The sequence below is a fragment of the Phyllobates terribilis genome, unplaced genomic scaffold (assembly GCF_046119375.1).
Source record: "Phyllobates terribilis strain yellow unplaced genomic scaffold, ASM4611937v1 Scaffold_9__5_contigs__length_417890890, whole genome shotgun sequence".
NCBI lineage: Eukaryota > Metazoa > Chordata > Amphibia > Anura > Dendrobatidae > Phyllobates > Phyllobates terribilis.
Genome location: NW_027362769.1, coordinates 351,859,793 through 351,880,312, shown reverse-complemented (window position 1 = coordinate 351,880,312; position 20,520 = coordinate 351,859,793). Strand labels below are relative to the sequence as shown.

Sequence of the window (20,520 nt, the reverse complement as noted above, 5' to 3'; positions counted from 1 at the left end):
TGGGGGGTCTAGTTTCCAAAATGGGGTCACTTGTGGGGGAGCTCCAATGTTTGAGCACACAGGGACTCTCCAAATGCAACATGATATCCGCTAACAAATTGTCGGCTCAAATTGTTAGCGGATATCATGTTGCATTTGGAGAGTCCCTGTGTGCCCAAACATTGGAGCTCCTCCACAAGTGACCCCATTTTGGAAACTAGACCCCCCAAGGCACCTATCTAGATGCATAGTGAGCACTTGGAACCCCAGGTGCTTCACAAATTGATTCATAAAAATGAAAAAGTGTTTTTTTTTTCACTTTTTCATTATTACGAATCAATTTGTGAAGCACCTGGGGGTTCCAAGTGCTCACTATGCATCTAGAAAGGTGCCTTGGGGGGTCTAGTTTCCAAAATGGGGTCACTTGTGGGGGAGCTCCAAAGTTTGGGCACAGAGGGGCTCTCCAAACGCAATGTGGCGTCCGCTAACAATTTGAGCCGATTTTCCATTCAATTTGTTAGCGGATACCATGTTGCATTTAGAGAGTCCCTGTGTGCCCAAACATTGGAGCTCCCCCACAAGTGACCCCATTTTGGAAACTAGACCCCCCAAGGCACCTATCTAGATGCATAGTGAGCACTTGGAACCCCTAGGTGCTTCACAAATTGATTCGTAAAAATGAAAAAGTGTTTTTTTTTTCACTTTTTCATTATTACGAATCAATTTGTGAAGCACCTGGGGGTTCCAAGTGCTCACTATGCATCTAGAAAGGTGCCTTGGGGGGTCTAGTTTCCAAAATGGGGTCACTTGTGGGGGAGCTCCAAAGTTTGGGCACAGAGAAGCTCTCCAAACGCAATGTGGTGTCCGCTAACAATTTGAGCCGATTTTCCATTCAATTTGTTAGCGGATACCATGTTGCATTTAGAGAGTCCCTGTGTGCCCAAACATTGGAGCTCTCCCACAAGTGACCCCATTTTGGAAACTAGACCCCCCAAGGCACCTATCTAGATGCATAGTGAGCAGTTGGAACCCCCAGGTGCTTCACAAATTGATTCATAAAAATGAAAAAGTGTTTTTTTTTTCACTTTTTCATTGTTACGAATCAATTTGTGAAGCACCTGGGGGTTCCAAGTGCTCATTATGCATCTAGATAGGTGCCTTGGGGGGTCTAGTTTCCAAAATGGGGTCACTTGTGGGGGAGCTCCAATGTTTGGGCACACAGCAGCTCTCCAAACGCAACATGGTGTCGCTAACAATTTGAGCCAATTTTGCGTTAAATTTGTTAGCGGACACCATGTTGCATTTAGAGAGCCGCTGTGTGCCCAAATATTGGAGCTCCCCCACAAGTGACCCCATTTTGGAAACTAGACCACCCAAGGCACCTATCTAGATGCATACTGAGCACTTGGAACCCTCAGGTGCTTCACAAATTGATTCATACAAATGAAAAAGTGTTTTTTTTTTCACTTTTTCATTGTTACGAATCAATTTGTGAAGCACCTGGGGGTTCCAAGTGCTCACTATGCATCTAGATAGGTGCCTTGGGGGGTCTAGTTTCCAAAATGGGGTCACTTGTGGGGGAGCTCCAATGTTTGGGCACACAGGGACTCTCTAAATGCAACATGGTGTCCTCTAACAAATTTAACGGAAAATCGGCTCAAATTGTTAGCGACACCATGTTGCGTTTGGAGAGCCGCTGTGTGCCCAAACATTGGTGCTCCCCCACAAGTTACCCCATTTTGGAAACTAGACCCCCCAAGGCACCTATCTAGATGCATTGTGAGCACTTGGAACACTCAGGTGCTTCACAAATTGATTCATAAAAATGAAAAAGTGTTTTTTTTTTTCACTTTTTCATTGTTACGAATCAATTTGTGAAGCACCTGGGGGTTCCAAGTGCTCACTATGCATCTAGAAAGGTGCCTTGGGGGGTCTAGTTTCCAAAATGGGGTCACTTGTGGGGGAGCTCCAAAGTTTGGGCACACATGGGCTCTCCAAACACAACATGGCGTCCGCTAATTATTCAAGCAAATTTTACAATCAAAAAGTCAAATAGCGCTCCTTCCCTTCCGAGCCCTGCCGTGCGCCCAAACAGTATTTTTTCCCCAAATATTGGGTATCTGCGTGCCCAGGGGAAATTGCACAACAAATTTTGGGGTCCATTTTTTCTTGTTACCCCTGTGAAAATAAAAAAAATTGGGTCTAAATTAACATTTTTGTGAAAAAAGTTAAATGTTCATTTTTTTCTTCCACATTCAAAAAATTCCTGTGAAGCACCTGAAGGGTTAATAAAGTTCTTGAATGTGGTTTTGAGCACCTTGAGGGGTGCAGTTTTTAGAATGGTGTCACTTTTGGGTATTTTCTGTCATAAAGACCTCTCAAAGTGACTTCAAATGTGATGTGGTCCCTAAAAAAATGGTTTTGTAAATTTTGTTGGAAAAATGAGAAATCGCTGGTCAACTTTTAACCCTTATAGCTCCCTAACAAAAAAAAATTTTGGTTCCAAAATTGTGCTGATGTAAAGTAGACATGTGGGAAATGTTATTTATTAACTCTTTTGTGTGACATATCGCTCTGATTTCAGGGCTTAAAAATTCAAATTTTGAAAATTGCAAAATTTTCAAAATTTTCACCAAATTTCCGTTTTTTTCACAAATAAACGCAAGTGATATCGAAGAAATTTTTCCACAATCATGAAGTACAATATGTCACGAAAAAACAATCTCAGAATCAGGGGGATCCGTTGAAGCGTTCGAGAGTAATTACCTCATAAAGTGACAGTGGTCAGAATTGTAAAAATTGGCCCGGTCATTAACGTGCAAACCACCCGCGGGGCTTAAGGGGTTAATGATATTCTAATTTAGCTCCGCCCACTCGTCACAATGTCGGTGCTGGAGACAGGATTCATGGACAAACGGGAAAAGTCACATTCTGGCAAATCTGAATAATCAGCGCTGAGTGCCATTTTTTTTATATTACAAAAAGCGACAATTCAAGTTTTATTAATCTGGAGAAATTTTTTTTTTTTCCCAAACACATAAAGTATATAATAGTGTCAAAAAAATCCTGTCTGACTTGTGATGTTTGCTCCATTCAAAACAGGAGCAATTCCATAAAAAGAGTATTAAAAAAAACAATAAAAAGCCAGAAGAGGCGACTAGACTGCAGTGTGTATGAGGAGCTCCTGGAGCAGCTCCATCTAGTGGTGGCAGTGCTGAACTGCCTACATCGGAGGGGATTTCTTGAGGCCCTCACTCCAGCAACTCCGATCTAGACGCAACCTACACTCCCGGCTCCTTCCTGGTAGGATCTCCACTATAGTGTGGAAACTCCGCCCCTTCCGCTAACGTCACCGCTCCCAGGAGCAGCTCAGTTCCAGTCCCGACCTCTCCAGCAGCCGCTCGCTTCAGTTCCGGCTCCTGTTCTCCCGCCGGCCAGTGAGTGCAGTGTGAGGAGGAGGAGGAGGAGGAGGAGGAGGCGGTGAGTGGACTGCGTTCTGTCTGCCTGCCTTGTAATAGTTCAAATTAATGGCGGGATGATGGGAGTATTTGTTCCCTTAAGGGTTGGGTGGGGGTGACACATGCGGGAGCTCTGTCTTATGTTAGAATGGAAGTATAAGTGCTATAAGGCAGGGAATGCTGAGACTTGTGGTGTCAGTTGGGTCACGTGTTCTGTTTGGCACTGCTATACACATATATTGTCTAGAGTGTGAGCTCTTGGGCACAGGGGGCCGCTGCTGCCCTCTCTGTGGGGTCTAGTATCAAAGTAATGAATTACTATGGATGTGGATCACATGAATGAGCAATAAACCTGCCCTCGTTCTATGTATTCAGCTCCACTGCTGCCTCATGAAATGCTCTGCCGCTTTCTTACATACTAGGTTACCATAGTGCATAATTTCCCAGATTTCTGCTTGCAGTCTGTGAATGGAAGCAGCTTCATCTACATCCCGAGGCTGAAAAATCTGTATAGACCTGAGAACCGGATACAGCCCCCGGCGCTGATACATTGTAGCAAAATGGGAGGAGTTCTGCTGCTGATGTATAAAGGCCGACAACCGGGAACATGCGTTCATTCATCACGTCCGCAATCGCCCAACAATCCATCAAAACTCTCGTCCGTTTGATGATTGGACCATCCATACCGGCACAAAAGCCATTTGCGCGTGTAAGGCATTGTTCAGATGTCCGTTTTTTTTTTTTTTCATACGTAAAAAAAAAAAAAATTCTATCCCCTTAACAATTGTTACATTTTTTTAAAATTAATTGCATAAAATATAATAATGAATTGAAAAAAATCTTATGTAATTGCAACAAATAAAATATAATAATTGCAAAAAAATATTTTAATTACTTGCAAAAACTAAATATAATTGATTGAAAAAAAATAAAATAATTGCAAAAAATAAAAAAATAAAATGCAAAATAAATAAATTGTAAAGTTTCACCAACTCGTTAGGTCAGGCTCATACGGGCATTTTCCACAGTCCATAAACAGACTGTAATGCCTGGATTGACTGTGGGTTTCCTGACCTGAACTTGCAGTATCAAAGCTCAGAGGCGCCTCGTATATACAGACTGGGAAGTATTGAGAATCCAGTCTTGGGCTGCGTTCACAAAGAGACCCTCCGATGTATCTTTTCATAATATTTTTTTCCTTTGGGGGGAGACTAACAAGATGTTTTAAAGGATCTTGTACCTTGTAAAAAAAAACATATTCGAATTTGTGCAAAACTCATCAAATATCCAACAGGGCAAAAAGACAGGACCCAAATATGACTTTAAAAACAAAGACCTGATGAATTGGGGCCAAGAAATCCACTGAGGTTTAGTGGTGAAATTCTCATCAGACCATCGCATGGTGTGACCAGGGGCTGCTGAACTTGAAACGCTCAGGATATGAGCCTTGTGTGTCCTTACTATTCTGGATACGGAATAAAGCCTTTATTATATGGGATTTCGGATGCCGGAACTTTTCTGTTTCTGCATTGCTACATATTACCGACACTTCCTGCACCTGTGGTCAGCTGGATAGTTACGGTACTTGTTTGGTCCATACTGGTCTCTAAACATGAATAATGTTTCCATTCACATGTTGAGAATTTTTCCCCCCTTACTGTTGGGATGAGCCTAGCATGGTCGCCATGCCTGATACTTTGGTCACTGCCATACATCTGATGTATGCAATGCACACAGCAGCTGCTATAGAACCTGATTTGAGGGTGCTAAATGGTCCAACGCCCCTGTGGCTACTTTTGTGAGCCTGGTCCGACTTCCAAGCCCCAATTTCATCACAACCAGCTCCTTAAAGATAATTGTTGGATTTTTTTTTCAGTTTTAGAGGTGAGGAAATGTCTGTAAACGCTAAGGTGATGTTTGCATTGCAGTTTTTGGAGCAGAAACTGAGCGGAAACTCCCCAAATATTCTTCATAATTTCCCAACTCCTCAAAAACTTGGAGTTTCTACTCAAAACACTCAGGACAAAGACTATGCACATACCCCAATACTAATCAAGAAGGGGGCAAATCCGACATATCAGTGGAAATCTGTCTCGTTTCTGCTATTTAGTAAGGATCTCTATTTAAAATGTGGATTAATGTGAAATATATATATTATTTTTAATTTTTCTTTCCCATTTCACAGGTATTTTTTTGGAAACAGTCAAGATGGATGAAATGGAAGATAACACCACCGTTCTTTCCACTCTCCGGTCTTTTAATAAATTCCTCTCCCAGCCATTTGACAATACGCCCCCCACTGCCACCACCTCGGACTCCATCGGGGCTTCTTTACAGATGCAATTTCAGCAAAGGTTTCTGGTAAATGCGTTGTACTTTATTTAATGCTGGTTTCCTTTAAAGCACACAGGTATAAAACACAACTCTGGGCTTTTTCACACGTCAGCTTTTGGCTCGTGCGCTGTCCGTCACTTTTGTGGATAAATAATGGACCCATTAAAATCATATAGTAAAATATGTACAATACACTGTACGTATACAATCTATATGTGTTTTTTTAATTTTAGTGGTTAAAATGCAGACATTTAAAAAAAAAAAATTGCATTGTGTCGCATTTTTCTAAAACACGTAACCTTTTCATTTTTTCAGCGTTGGAGCTGTGTGAGGTTTTTTTTGCGATGCAAGCTGAAGGGTTTTATTGACATTATCTTGGGGTGCATTTTTTTTTTTTTTTCTTTTTATTAAATTTTTTTTTTAACTGTAATCCTGCTTTTTTGACATTTTGATTTTTTTCATTACAACACTTACTGTAATTTATTTCATATTTTGATAGTCTGAGCTTTTACAGATAGTACCAAATATGTTTCTTTGGGGGAGATCCTTTTATGTATTTTTTTTTTTTTCTCTTTATTTATTTTTTTAATTTTTTTTAAAATCACAATGGTGTATCTCTGATCGCTTATCTACAGTGCCTACAAGTAGTATTCAACCCCCTGCAGATTTAGCTGGTTGACACATGCGGAATTAACTTGGCATTGTGACATTTGTACTGTAGATCAGCCTGGAAGTGGGAAATGCACTGCAGCAAATTTTTTTTTTTTAAAACGTTAAAAGTTAATTCAGAGTGTCATTTATTATTCAACCCCTCAAACCGCAAGAATTCTGTTTGGTCCCCCTAAAGTATTAAGAAGTAGTTCAGGCACCAAGAATAATGAGCTTCACATGTGTGGATTAAAGATCTCTTTTGCCAGCCTTTTCTGACTATTTAAGACCCTCCCCAAACTTGTGAACAGCACTCAGACATGGTCAACATGGGAAAGACAAAGGAGCATTCCAAGGCCATCAGAGACAAGATCGTGGAGGGTTACAAGGCTGGCAAGGGGTACAAAACCCTTTCCAAGGAGTTGGGCCTACCTGTCTCCACTGTTGGGAGCATCATCCGTAAGTGGAAGGCTTATGGAACTACTGTTAGCCTTCCACGGCCTGGACAGCCTTTGAAAGTGTCCTCCAGTGCCGAGGCCAGGCTTGTCCGAAGAGTCAAGGCTAACCCAAGGACAACAAGGAAGGAGCTCCGGGAAGATCTCATGGCAGTGGGGACATTGGTTTCAGTCAATACCATAAGTAACGTACTCCACCGCAATGATCTCCGTTCCAGATGAGCCCGTAAGGTACCTTTACTTTCAAAGCGTCATGTCAAGGCTCGTCTACAGTTTGCTCATGATCACTTGGAGGACTCTGAGACAGACTGGTTCAAGGTTCTATGGTCTGATGAGACCAAGATCGAGATCTTTGGTGCCAACCACACACGTGACGTTTGGAGACTGGATGGCACTGCATACGACCCCAAGAATACCATCCCTACATTCAAGCATGGTGGTGGCAGCATCATGCTGTGGGGCTGTTTCTCTGCCAAGGGGCCTGGCCATCTGGTCCGCATCCATGGGAAGATGGATAACACGGCCTACCTGGAGATTTTGGCCAAGAACCTCCGCTCCTCCATCAAGGATCTTAAGATGGGTCGTAATTTCATCTTCCAACAAGACAACGACCCACAGCACACAGCCAAGAAAACCAAGGCCTGGTTCAAGAGGGAAAAAGTCAAGGTGTTGGAGTGGCCTAGTCAGTCTCCTGACCTTAACCCAATTGAAAACTTGTGGAAGGAGCTCAAGAATAAAGTCCACATGAGACACCCAAAGAACCTAGATAACTTGGAGAAGATCTGCATGGAGGAGTGGGCCAAGATAACTCCACAGACCTGTGCCGGCCTGATCAGGTCTTATAAAAGACGATTATTAGCTGTAATTGCAAACAAGGGTTATTCCACAAAATATTAAACATAGGGGTTGTATAATAATTGACCCACACTTTTATGTTTAAAATTTAATAAAATTCAACTGAGCAACATAACTTTTTGGTTTGTAAGATTTATGCTTCTGTTCATAAAACCTACTCTCGTTTGCAGTTTGAAGGTTCTAACTTATTTGCATCTTATCAAACCAGCTAAATCTGCAGGGGGTTGAATACTACTTGTAGGCACTGTATATACTGCAGTACAGTACTGCAGTATTATGTGTAATTTATGGTCTCTTATGAAGCTCATCCTGTGGCTTGGTTTCGCAGGAGTAACAAATTGGCAGTCATGGTGGCCTATAGCAGGTCATGGTAACCCATCAGTTCTCTACAATCGTGTCCTGCGGAGCTGATAGTTGCTGTGCGCACTGGCCGCCGCTCTGTTTAAAGCACCACTGCAGCGTTTTTTTTTTTTGGTGGTGCTTCTAATGTAAGGTCCCTGCTCCAGTCTTATACTCGCTCTCCGGCGTCTCCACCTTTTTTCGGCACCACTCCGGTCTCGCGGCGCCATCTCGTGACCGCAACTTCTGACTGGCTGGAAGTGTGAAGTTACGTCACAAGCTCTCAATACAAGTCTGAGAGCCCGAACATAGCTCTCATAGACTTACATTGAAGAGTGACCTCCGGTTCGCTCCATGGAACACTGGAGCGATCAGGCGGGTCACAAACTGCGGGAGACCGATGGTAGCGACAGTGATAAAAGGTGAAGATGGCGGCAGGAGAGTATAAAAGTATGGTTGGGGATCTTGGATTAGAAGCGCCACTCCAGCGGTAAAATAAAAAACAACGCCGAAGTGGTGCTTTAAATACTGTTATCAGATTTTGACGGCGGCGTCTGGATGGCTGACGGCAGCAATTGGAGCTCACCCTTAGAGGCATATGCCGGCTTTGTAAGATAGCCAGCATCTACCCTTTGTGGAGCAAGCTTAGCTCCTGAGCCCACTCCACGCAAATCAACCCGCTCAATGACTTATATCCCATCATGGTAATTTAAGAATATTACTAGTGCTACTTACCTACACACAATAAATATACAATTCACATAAAAAAATAAGTCATTGATTTTTCAATCTTTTACTTCTTTTTTTCAAGCTGGAGGACAAAGCTGCACAGATCCGCTCAAAGTCGAACCTTATTCAGGTGGAGCGAGAAAAGATGCAGATGGATCTGAGCCACAAGCGGGCTCGTATCGAGCTGGAAAAAGAAGCCAGCGCCAACGCCAGGAACTATGAGGTTGGATATCTGCTGGGAAGCGCCCGCTGTCTGGGTCATGGCTTTTCTGTCTGTCCAATACTGCCGTGTGGGGATATTACTCAGAGATGCTGTCATCTAGGGAACATTTTTCAGAACAGAAACCTTTAGTAGTTTAAAGGGGGAGGTTGGTTCCCTAAATCGATGCTTATCCGTACACAGGTTGAACTCTGCTTTCTCCTGTACTCCAAGCGACAATGAATTTTGTTAGAATGGGGATGCTTAGTGGTGTTACCGGCAGTGAGACCCACTCCCAATTTCAAGGCAGTTATGGAATAACTGTTCAAACCAAGCACAGGCGCTCGGTGCACTCTTGGTGTGGCCAAATAGTTCATTGCACCTTCCCATGTACTTGTTTTCCATCTATCTCTGCCCCCCCTCTCTTTTTTATTGACAGCTCAGTCTTTATAGAGCCAGAGAAGTGCAGAGATAGATGGAAACCAAGCAGGTGGGAAGCTGTACTGAACTGTTTGGCCACACCAAGAGTGCACCAAGCGCCTGTGCTCGGTTTAAACAGTCCTTATGTGCTGACAGACTCCCTTTAATATTTATCCCTTTTGCAGCAGGTAAGGGACAATTTATGTAGCCCGGATAGATCACTTTAATTTTTATTTTGCCATCCTTATTTTTTTTTTTTCTGCAAAAATGGCGTTGATTGTATGTATTTATATTTACAAAAAATGAATGAAGTTCTGACGAGATGCATATACTAAATATTATAAGCTCTTTATAATTGTGATATTTGTAAGAGATGGTTAGATCAACCCCCGAAAGGTTCAGATGTTAGAAAAAATAGTCAAAAAAATTCTCCCTTTTTTTTTTGTTTTAGCTCAGTGGCAAAGTTTAGTTGGACTCTCCTCCCTTTAATCTCTGAAGTAATATAAAGTAATTAAACAATCTTTGCAGGCGGTGAACGCATCATCAGACAGTAATTACCTTCCTCTTATTAGTTACTTAGCCCCGAATTGCAGAATTTAAGCATTGTGAAGTTATATAACATTAGCATAATGACTGATGGGGACATGTGCATTATGATAAGTGTCATTTTTCTTTCCAGCGGGAAGCGGACAGGAACCAAGAGCTTCTGACTCGCATCAAAACTTTAGAGGAGAAGGAAACGGAATTTCAGAGTAAACTCCAGGAACAGTTAGAAATGAACAAGTCCTATAAGAAGATGATGGAGTCGCAGAGCAAGAAACTGGTGGAAAAAGAGGACAAACTGGCGGAGGCTAACGAGGTACCACAGACATGGTAACACAGGGAAATCCATAGCGGAGCTTAGTGTTCCCGATTCACAGGAGCGAAGGGCACACGTTACTCATTTTCTATTGGGTTGACGAAGATATCTAAGCATTGTAAATAATAACTGTGGGACGTCCCCTTTGATGGCGTATTCACTTCATGCGGAAGAGAAGAAAATGAGCCCGGTCATACACCTCACATTTAGGTGCCATTTGGACCTGGCAATTTCTGTTGGACTTACCATTTAATGCTCGCCAATGGCAGAGGTTGGGAACATAAGGAACGGATAGGATTCCAGCTCACCTATTCTTTTTATTTTCAATGAGAGAACCATCCACCACAGGTGTCCAGCAGCGACTTATACCCCTTTATCTACTAAGAACTCGTGCACGCTCGGCTGGGCATGCATGTGTATAGGGGGTTTGGAAGGGATATTTATTATCTATGGCCAGTCTTTAAGAAATGTTGCTAGATCTGCCGGAAAACTGATTTTATCGGAGTGCAGTCCGATTTTCATGGACTGATAAAATGGAGAAGATGGGGAAAAAAAAATTTCCGCCCTGTCCCGCGCCCTGTTTTTTTTTTTTTTCTTGTCTTATCGTGGAGTCGAAGCTGGGATTTTTTTTTTAATCAAAAAACTAACACACAAACCAAAAATGGCTGAAAATTGGATCCAGCGCATTGTTGAAAAATGGTATCTTTTGTCTCGTATGGAGAAACAAAAACATAAGGCCATAGGGACACTCCTGTATGAACAGATGTGTAGGAGATGCTGCTGTCAGTAATGAAACCTTGTCAGCTGTGCTCTGTCTACTACAATACTTTTTTTTTCTGTATTTATTTAGGCCATCACAGTGTTAAAGGGGAAAGTATCTGAACTCCAGTTAAAGACCATGAATCTAGAAATGCAGCTAAAAACTCAGGAGTCCGAGAAGCAGGAGCTGAGCGAACAGCTGGAAATTCAGCGCAAGTAAGTGTTGAAAGCATCAGCTCTATACAATGTGTGTGAGCACATCCCAAGCCTAAAAAATGCCAGAAAGACAGTATCTCAATGGCCTCATTCAAACGTGTACTGTGTTTTTTTTTATTTTTATGTAGTACGAATCTGTTTTTGGAAGTGAGGCCTTAAAGGGGTTCTCCAGGTTTATCACGAAAGTCTGCATTTATGCTATTTGACTGCAGACCTGTGAATCCTGACATTGCGTACAGGATTCTCCGGTGCTGGAAGCGAGACTGAGTGGTCATGAGACTGCAAGTGTGCGATATGCACAACCAGGTGTACACGGCCTCACTCAATTCAACTGTATTGAGCCAGGCCGCACATGTGTAGTCAGAATTTGGGTGGAAGTATACAAATCGTATATTTGTGGGTACATTACCGCTAGGTCTCGCTCCGCTGGCATCGGAGAATCCTAACCACGTGCTCTAGCCCCGCTGGCATTGGAGAATCCTAACCGCACGCTCTCACCCCACTGGCATCGGAGAATCCTAACCGCACGCTCTCACCCCACTGGCATCGGAGAATCCTAACCGCACGCTCTCACCCCACTGGCATCGGAGAATCCTAACCGCACGCTCTCGCCCCGCTGGCATCGGAGAATCCTAACCGTGTGCTATACAAGGATTCACAAGTCTGCAGTCACATAGTGAGTGACTGCAGACTTTAGTGAAAAGCCTGATCAAACCCTTTTAAGCCTCATTCAGACTTCTGTATTTGAATAAATCTAAAATTGGGAAACATACCGCACAATAGGGTGAAACCTTATGGAGGGAGAGTAGAGAGTGCTGGTAACGCTCACCTGGTGGAGTTGTGACAGGCACAACTCCTATGTAGGTATGAATAAAAACAGCAGCTGTGGCCCCGTGTCTGGTGGATCAATCCTCCAGGAGATATTGGATCCAGCTGGATGAACACGTAGGTGGGCTTCTCTGCTGGAGTAAATCAATTCTTCAGAAATGATGATGAGAATAAGGTTTTTTATTCACAACGCCTTACGGCACCGTACCCTCGTCTTTATCAAGTGAAAAAAAACAAGACCTAAACCTTTTGGAAGCATGTCACCACTTCTGCATTTTTCACCCACTCCTGGTTTTGTCTTACAAGTACTGATGTAAAATGCTGACCAAATACTAAATGTATGAACGTGGCCTAAAAATGGACTCTCTGACCAAACACTGATGAAAATCTGATCTGTTTTTTTTTCCACATATGAGGATAAAAAATAACGGATATCTGACTGATGCCGTATAGTGGTGCATGAAACTGCTTGGCATTGGGTTTTGGGGAAAAAAAATCACAATTGTGTCAAGGTGGTAAGCTCAACAGAATCTAGACAACCAGGGGCTGTGAATGCCCCACGTACCTTCATACTTATTTTTCTTCTTTCCTGATGACAGCATCACGGAGAGAGAGGGGATCTGTCCTTCAAGGACAGGAAACCTACAGAATAAAAGGGCAGTACGTCTCCCTCGTATCAGTTGGTTTCCTGTCGTTGACAGGTGAACTTTCAGTGGGGCGTACCTGAAGTCTGAAGAAAGAAGATGGACGTCGTTTTTATTTCCAGGCTCATCCAGGCAGCGTGGATGCCCCTGCCTCTGCTGGTGCAGGGTCCTGAAGCACCACCGCTGGGTCCAGGGGCCATCATGGGTGAGCGAAGGAGTGCATTCGCGGGACCACACTTGTGGTTCCGCGCATGCACGGGGAGGCGCCGGAGGCGCTTCCTGATGACTCGATCGCCAGGTTCACGAGACCGGAAGTAGTTTCCAGCAATGGAGCTGGGAAGCGCTGGGGGATATGCCGGAAGCTGCTTCCGCTTTAAAAAGGCGATTAAAACGTCAGGAGGGCTTTCTATGCATCTTCTGGTGATCCCTTCTGAGATTGAAGGCATCTAAGGAGCCGGAGGAACAACTGCAGCAGCAGCAACCACAAAATCCGCAGCTGCGGCAGCCAAGACATCGGCAGCAGCAAAAAGTGTGGCAACATGAAGACTCCCAGAAGACGTTGCGACATCGTGAGCGTGGCAGCGGATGTTCGGACAGCAGGTCTACTCAGCATAACAAAGGCTCCAGCATGGTGGACTTATCTCCAGGGTCCTGTGGTGATCTACCAGCCGATATGATCCCTCTTCCAAATCTGGTACCCCTGTTGCGTCTGATTTGTAAGTGATCTTCGGGAAAGTTCACTTTGTAATAGGGGTTTCCCGTTTATTCTCATTTGTTCTAGGGAATGAAGTGTGTAGCAAAGGCCAAACACAGGGATTGTGTGCTCTGTGGGGAAGAGTTGCCCGTTACCTGGGAGAATAATCTCTGCCAGTCATGCATCGAGCAGATGTTATGTGAGGAAACCTCTAATTTAACCTCCAAACTAAGATCTATAATTAAAACAGAGGTCAAGAACTCTATTAGATCCCTGTTCCAGGGGAATAAAGATTTAAAAAACATAAGAAATCTAAAAGATGGTGCCCAGAATCTGAGGTTTCCAGTAGTTCGGAGGAAGAGGGTGAACAGAGAGGCACAGGTTCATCTGCTTCATCAGAAGAGGACATGGGAGGGCACCACAGCTTTCCGGTGGAGGAAACGGATAGACTTATTAAAGTCTTTGGATCCACAATGGGGGTAATGGATCCACGACCTGAAAAGTCTGTACAAGACATAATGTTCTACGGGCTAAAGCAGCAGAAGTGCCGGTCATTCCCTCTTAATGAGAAAATCCAGTCTCTGATTAAAAGAGAATGGAAAAAGCAAAGGAAAAATCCCTCTATTCCATTATTTTGATGATTTAGCCTCATCATCCTGGGACAAAGCTCCAAAATTAGACTTGGCTGTTGCTAAAGCCTCTAAAAAGTTTGCCCTACCCTTTGCTTGGAGGTATTGAAACATCCCCTAGATAAAAAGGTGGATACCTTTGTTAAGGGTTCCTGGGAAGCTTCAGGTGGGAGTTTGAAGCTAGCTGTAGTAGCAAGCTGCACAGCAAGGTCATTAATGATCTGGCTAGATAATTTACTGAATCCGCTCCGGGACAAGGTATCTAGAGATAAGATGTTAGACTCCATTCCTTTAATTCGATGGGCAGCTGCTTTCCTTGCAGATGCTTCTGACCATTCAATTAGGCTAGCAGCCACGTCGGCAGCTTATTCTAACGTGGCTCGTAGAACCCTCTGGCTAAATTGTTGGCCCAGAGATCTTCAGACAAAGTCTAAAATCTGCTCCATTCACTGTGAGGGCGAATTTTTGTTTGGGCCAACATTGGATCATATTGAAAACACAGATGATATAAAAAAGGAATTCCCCATCCTCTCCATCCCCTCATATAAGAAGTCCTTTTGGAACAGGAAAATTAATTGTAGGAGACCCCACCCCCTCCCCCACCAGAGATCATAAGTGAGAGAATAGAAAGAAAAGAGGTCGAGACTTTTTATTCGAAACCCTGTCCATGACAATAAGAAGCCCTCCCAGTGATGTTTTTCTCCAGGTGAAGGGAAGACTAACTCTCTTCCTCCCTGCCTGGGAAAGGATTTCTAGCAGCTCCTAGACATTGGGCTTAATAAAGTCAGACCTAAAATTGGAATTTCAGACAGTTCCCCATCCAAACTTTGCAGTGACTCCCCTGTGGTCCTCACCAGAGGAACAACTAGCTCTAGAGTCCAAAGTTCTAAAGCTAGTGAGCAAGACAGTCCTCCAGGAGGTTCCCTTCCAGGAAAAAGGGAATGGATTTTACTCCTCACTGTTACTGGTAAAGAAGCCTGATGGAGCCTTCAGGACAATCATCAACCTGAAAAAGATGAACAAATTCCTGAGGATTTAAACTTTCAAAATGGAGTGAATAAAGACAACTGTAAAAATCCTCTTTCCAGATTGGTTTATGACCGTCCTAGATCTGAGAGACTCATGCTATCATATTCTCATACACAAAGATTGCCAAAAGTTCCTCAAGGTAGCTCTCTCCATAAATGGGATAATCAGACACTTTCAGTACAAAGCCCTTTCAATCGGCCTGGCTCCTCGGATATTTTCCAAGCTGATTGCGGAAGTAATGGCACGCCTGAGAGAGAAGGATGCCCTGATTATTCCTTATCTAGACGACTTTTTGATGGTAGGCAGTTAAGTCTAACATTGCAGAAGTCAGCGGGAAAGGGTTATGACTTCCTTAACAGACTTAGGATGGCTCTTAAACTTAAAAAAAAATCAAAAGTCGAGCCAAAAAAAACATAAGGAGTTCCTCAGATTCATATTGGAGTCCAGAAAGGAGGAATGTCGCCTTTCAGAGGAAAAAATAGAAAGGAGTATCGGCCAGATTTCACGGGCATTGAAATCCCCCTCCATGACCCTGAGGAAAGTCATGTCTTTTCTGTGTTCTCTGACCTCTTGTATCCCGGCGATACTGTGGGCCCAGATTCACACCAGGGAACTATAATGGGACATCTTAGGAAACAAGATTTCCCCGGGAGGATATCTAGAAGGACAGTTGACTCTGTCTTCAAGAACTACTCATTTCTTGGGTTGGTGACTAAGAGTAGAGAAGCTATCCAGGGGAGTTCCTTGGGTAAATAGGATTACTTGGGTGGTGACCACGGATGCAAGCCTCAGTGGTTGGGGGGCTCATCTAAAAGACACAATAGTTCAGGGATTTTGGAAAGGAGACCAGAAAGTTGTCTCCTCAACCATGAAGGAACTGTTGGCACTGGAACGTGCCTTGGTAGAACTCTTAAAAGCCCTTCGGGGTCACCATGTAAGGTTGTTTTCAGACAACCAAGTAGTGGTGGGTATCTGAACCATCAAAACAGAACCAGGTCCAGGCCCTTGATGGAAGTAGCTGGCCGCATTTTTCAGGTAGCGGAAGTCAATCTCCCTAACAGCACTCCACATAAAAGAGTAAGAAAACTACAGAGCAGATTTTCTGATTTTTTCCGACCGAAACCAGTTAATCAGGGCAAATGGGTATTGAAACAATCAATATTCGATCAGATTGTAAATATGTGGGGCCTCTCAGTCATAGACCTTTCTGCCAACAGTTGGAATAAAAGAGTAAAAGAATTTTGTTCCATAGATCCCAGGGGGAGCCCTCAAGCTCTGGATGCCTTCCTGATTCCTTGGGATCAGTCTGGCCTATGCCTTTCCCCCAGTTATTTTGATCCCAGCTGTGCTAAGAAAAGTCAGAGAGGACAGAGCAAGAGTTATTCTGGTTGCCCCCTTCTGGCCAAGAAAGACATGGTTCTCCTGTATAAGGGTGATGTCAGTCACTGACCCCTGGGTGCTCCCGGAGATTCTGGATCTTCTCTCCCAGGGGCCAGTATATCATCCTCAGGGAACCAATCTGAATTTGACAGCTTGCAATTTGAGAGGGCGCTTCTGAGGGACATAGGTTTTTCCCCTAATTTGATTTTTACTATACTTCAGAGTAGGAAGTCTGTCACCACTAAGGCTTACGGGAAAACCTGGAAGAAACTCCTCTCCACCTCAGAGGCCAAAGCACAGGAAGGGGGTACCAGTTACCTCCATCTTAGAGTTCCTGCAAAGGAGGTTAGAACATTGCTTTCCACCACTACTTTAAAGGTCCAAATTTCTGCCCTAGGAGCCCTTTATAATTATGATTGTTGGGTCTTCAGGTTTATTAGGTCCTCTGCTAGATCTAGGCCCATTTAAAACCAGAAATGACCTCCTTGGAACCTAAATTTGGTTCTGACAGTCTTAGCTAACCTTTCATTTGAGACTTTATATTCAACATCCCTTAAGATCCTATCACTTAAAACGAGACTACTACATCGGCCCGCAAGGTTAGCGATATTCAGGCCCTGTCTGCAGGCCCTCCCTTTACTCAAATTCTAGAGGGATAGGCTGGGTTTGGCTGAAGAATGACTCTATCTACCTAAGGTTGCATCTCGTTACCATAGATCCCAGGAAATAGTCCTTCCATCCTTTTGTTCCAACCCCAAAAATACTATGGAAGGGAAGCTTCATACATTAGATGTAAGAAGGTGTCTGGTTCAGTACTTACCGGCCACTCAGGTTTGTAGAAAGGATTGGTCTCTTTGTTTGTTTTCAGGGACCTAGAAAGGGGCTCAAGGCCTCAAAAAGCACTTTAGCAAGATGGATTAGGGAGGCCATCTCTCTAGCCTACTTGTCAGGTGGGAATGTCGTTCCAGAAGAAAATCTCACTCAACAAGAGCAGTGGCAACCACCTGGGCGGAGAAATCAGATGTTTACAAAGAGCAAATATGTAAGGCTGTGACATGGTCTTCTCCCTCTACTTCTACAAACAAATCAGTTGTATCTGACCTCTTCCTCTGATCTCACCTTTGAGAGAAGGGTTCTGGAGGCTGTGGTCCCTCCCTAAATTCTAATTCTCTCCATGTTGCTGTCATGGGGGAAAGAGAAAGACGTAGTTACTTACTGGGAACAGGATTTCTCGGAGCCCATGGCAGCATCCGTATATTCCCTCCATCACGTGTGGGTGAGCACACTTTGGCTTGTTTGTGTGTAGATCACAGGGTGTTTTAATAAGCATTATAATTTTGTTTGTATTGTTGTAATAACCTTGGAGGTCCTCTCGTTTTCTGTAGTCCAACTGATGCAGGGAGAGGTGCCACCCTTTTATTCTGTAGGTTTCCTGTCCTTGAAGGGCGAATCCCCTCGCTCGTGGTGCTGTCATGGGCTCTGAGAAATCCTGTTATCGATAAGTAACTATGTTTCTATTTTACATACCGTACAGACCAAAAGTTTGGACACACCTTCTCATTTAAAGATTTTTCTGTATTTTCATGACTATGAAAATTGTACATTCACACTGAAGGCATCAAAACTATGAATTAACACATGTGGAATTATATACTTAACAAAAAAGTGTGAAACAACTGAAAATATGTCTTATATTCTAGGTTCTTCAAAGTAGCCACCTTTTGCTTTGATGACTGCTTTGCACACTCTTGGCATTCTCTTGATGAGCTTCAAGAGGTAGTCACCGGAAATGGGCTTCCAACAATCTTGAAGGAGTTCCCAGAGATGCTTAGCACTTGTTGGCCCTTTTGCCTTCACTCTGCGGTCCAGCTCACCCCAAACCATCTCGATTGGGTTCAGGTCTGGTGACTGTGGAGGCCAGGTCATCTGGCGTAGCACCCCATCACTCTCCTTCTTGGTCAAATAGCCCTTACACAGCCTGGAGGTATGTTTGGGGTCATAGTTCTGTTGAAAAATAAATGATGGTCCAACTAAACGCAAACCGGATGGAATAGCATGCCGCTGCAAGATGCTGTGGTAGCCATGCTGGTTCAGTATGCCTTCAATTTTGAATAAATCCCCAGCAGTGTCACCAGCAAAGCACCCCCACACCATCACCCCTCCTCCATGCTTCACGGTGGGAACCAGGCATGTAGAGTCCATCCGTTCACTTTTTCTGCGTCGCACAAAGACACGGTGGTTGGAACCAAAGATCTCAAATTTGGACTCATCAGACCAAAGCACAGATTTCCACTGGTCTAATGTCCATTCCTTGTGTTCTTTAGCCCATACAAGTCTTTTCTGCTTGTTGCCTGTCCTTAGCAGTGGTTTCCTAGCAGCTATTTTACCATGAAGGCCTGCTGCACAAAGTCTCCTCTTAACAGTTGTTGTAGAGATGTCTGCTGCTAGAACTGTGTGTGGCATTGACCTGGTCTCTAATCTGAGCTGCTGTTAACCTGCGATTTCTGAGGCTGGTGACTCGGATAAACTTATCCTCAGAAGCAGAGGTGACTCTTGGTCTTCCTTTCCTGGGGCGGTCCTCATGTGAGCCAGTGTCTTTGTAGTTCTTGATGGTTTTTGCAACTGCACTTGGGGACACTTTCAAAGTTTGCCCAATTTTTCGGACTGACTGACCTTCATTTCTTAAAGTAATGATGGCCACTCATTTTTCTTTACTTAGCTGCTTTTTTCTTGCCATAATACAAATTCTAACAGTCTATTCAGTAGGACTATCAGCTGTGTATCCACCAGACTTCTGCACAACACAACTGATGGTCCCAACCCCATTTATAAGGCAAGAAATCCCACTTATTAAACCTGACAGGGCACACCTGTGAAGTGAAAACCATTTCCGGTGACTACCTCTTGAAGCTCATCAAGAGAATGCCAAGAGTGTGCAAAGCAGTCATCAAAGCAAAAGGTGGCTACTTTGAAGAACCTAGAATATAAGACATATTTTCAGTTGTTTCACACTTTTTTGTTAAGTATATAATTCCACATGTGTTAATTTCTAGTTTTGATGCCTTCAGTGTGAATGTACAATTTTCAGTCATGAAAATACAGAAAAATCTTTAAATGCGAAGGTGTGTCCAAACTTTTGGTCTGTACTGTACATAATATATAAATGGGAAAACTTGCATAGATTGAGTTGGAAAACAATGTATGGATGGATAAGTGACTGTTCATGTTTCCTTGTGTGTATTGTAGGAAGCTGCAGGACAGCAGTCAGACAACACAGGCGTTGCAGGATCTACAGGTGTTAAATGCCAACTATGAATTAAAGATAAAGGTAGGTAAATTACAGATGTTTTTAAGGCCGAGGTCCAGATAAGCATTTGTAAACTTCTCCAATTTTCATCCACATTGTATTTCTGTTTTGTGTTTTCGTGCGTCAACTTTTGAAACAATTTTTCAAGACCAAATACAGTTTCTTATGCTAATAGGAATTGATCCGTTAATTTTGCTGTAAGGGTGGTGTCTGTATATCATTCTTCCGAAAGATGTATTTGGGTAAAGCTTGATGCATCTGAACTCCTCCATTCACTTGCATTGGTCTGTGTATGGTCCATTTAACATGTGGACCAAAAATACATATCTGGATGAGCCAAATGGCACCTTTTTATTAAAAGGTTTAAAGGTCCTTCATATGACAGGTTGTTGTCTTTCTTTTCATACTTAGTGAGATGTGCCAATAGTTGATCAGAGTGTACTGTTCACGATATACCCAAACTCTTCCTTATCTAGTTGTATCATTAGCTGTCCAATGTAGGGCACGTGATGACTTGAGAACATTGGGGGCCTATCCAAAGAGAGAGGTCCGTTGACAATAACTTAGTCATTTTACCTTGCACAGACCTTGGAGCAGACGCTGACATCTCAGGAGCAGGATGCCACCATTGTGAAGAGCATGAAGTCTGACCTGGAAAAACTACCGAAGATGGAGAGAGAACTACAGCAGCTGAGGGAAGAGAATTCTTACCACAGGTAAATCATTGGGGATTGTCTCTGTAACTGGGTCCCCCTGGTG

At 43.4% G+C, this 20,520-nt stretch overlaps 1 protein-coding gene across 2 annotated transcripts in view; it reads left to right on the top strand.

Moving 5' to 3' along the window:
• Positions 1-3,313: 3,313 nt before the first annotated feature.
• The window catches only part of MAD1L1 (mitotic arrest deficient 1 like 1), a 751,355-nt gene continuing 734,148 nt past the window's right edge, over positions 3,314-20,520 (top strand). The window contains exons 1-7 of one of the 2 annotated variants that reach the window (XM_073648135.1): positions 3,314-3,459; positions 5,623-5,798; positions 8,880-9,020; positions 10,096-10,275; positions 11,126-11,250; positions 19,701-19,782; positions 20,347-20,477. In XM_073648135.1, coding sequence (XP_073504236.1) covers positions 5,646-5,798; positions 8,880-9,020; positions 10,096-10,275; positions 11,126-11,250; positions 19,701-19,782; positions 20,347-20,477 — 812 coding nt within the window. In that variant the 5' untranslated portion in view covers positions 3,314-3,459; positions 5,623-5,645. Of the gene's footprint in view, positions 3,460-3,914; positions 4,147-5,622; positions 5,799-8,879; positions 9,021-10,095; positions 10,276-11,125; positions 11,251-19,700; positions 19,783-20,346; positions 20,478-20,520 lie in introns of those variants that run through there. The other variant, XM_073648136.1, reaches the window with a different exon arrangement.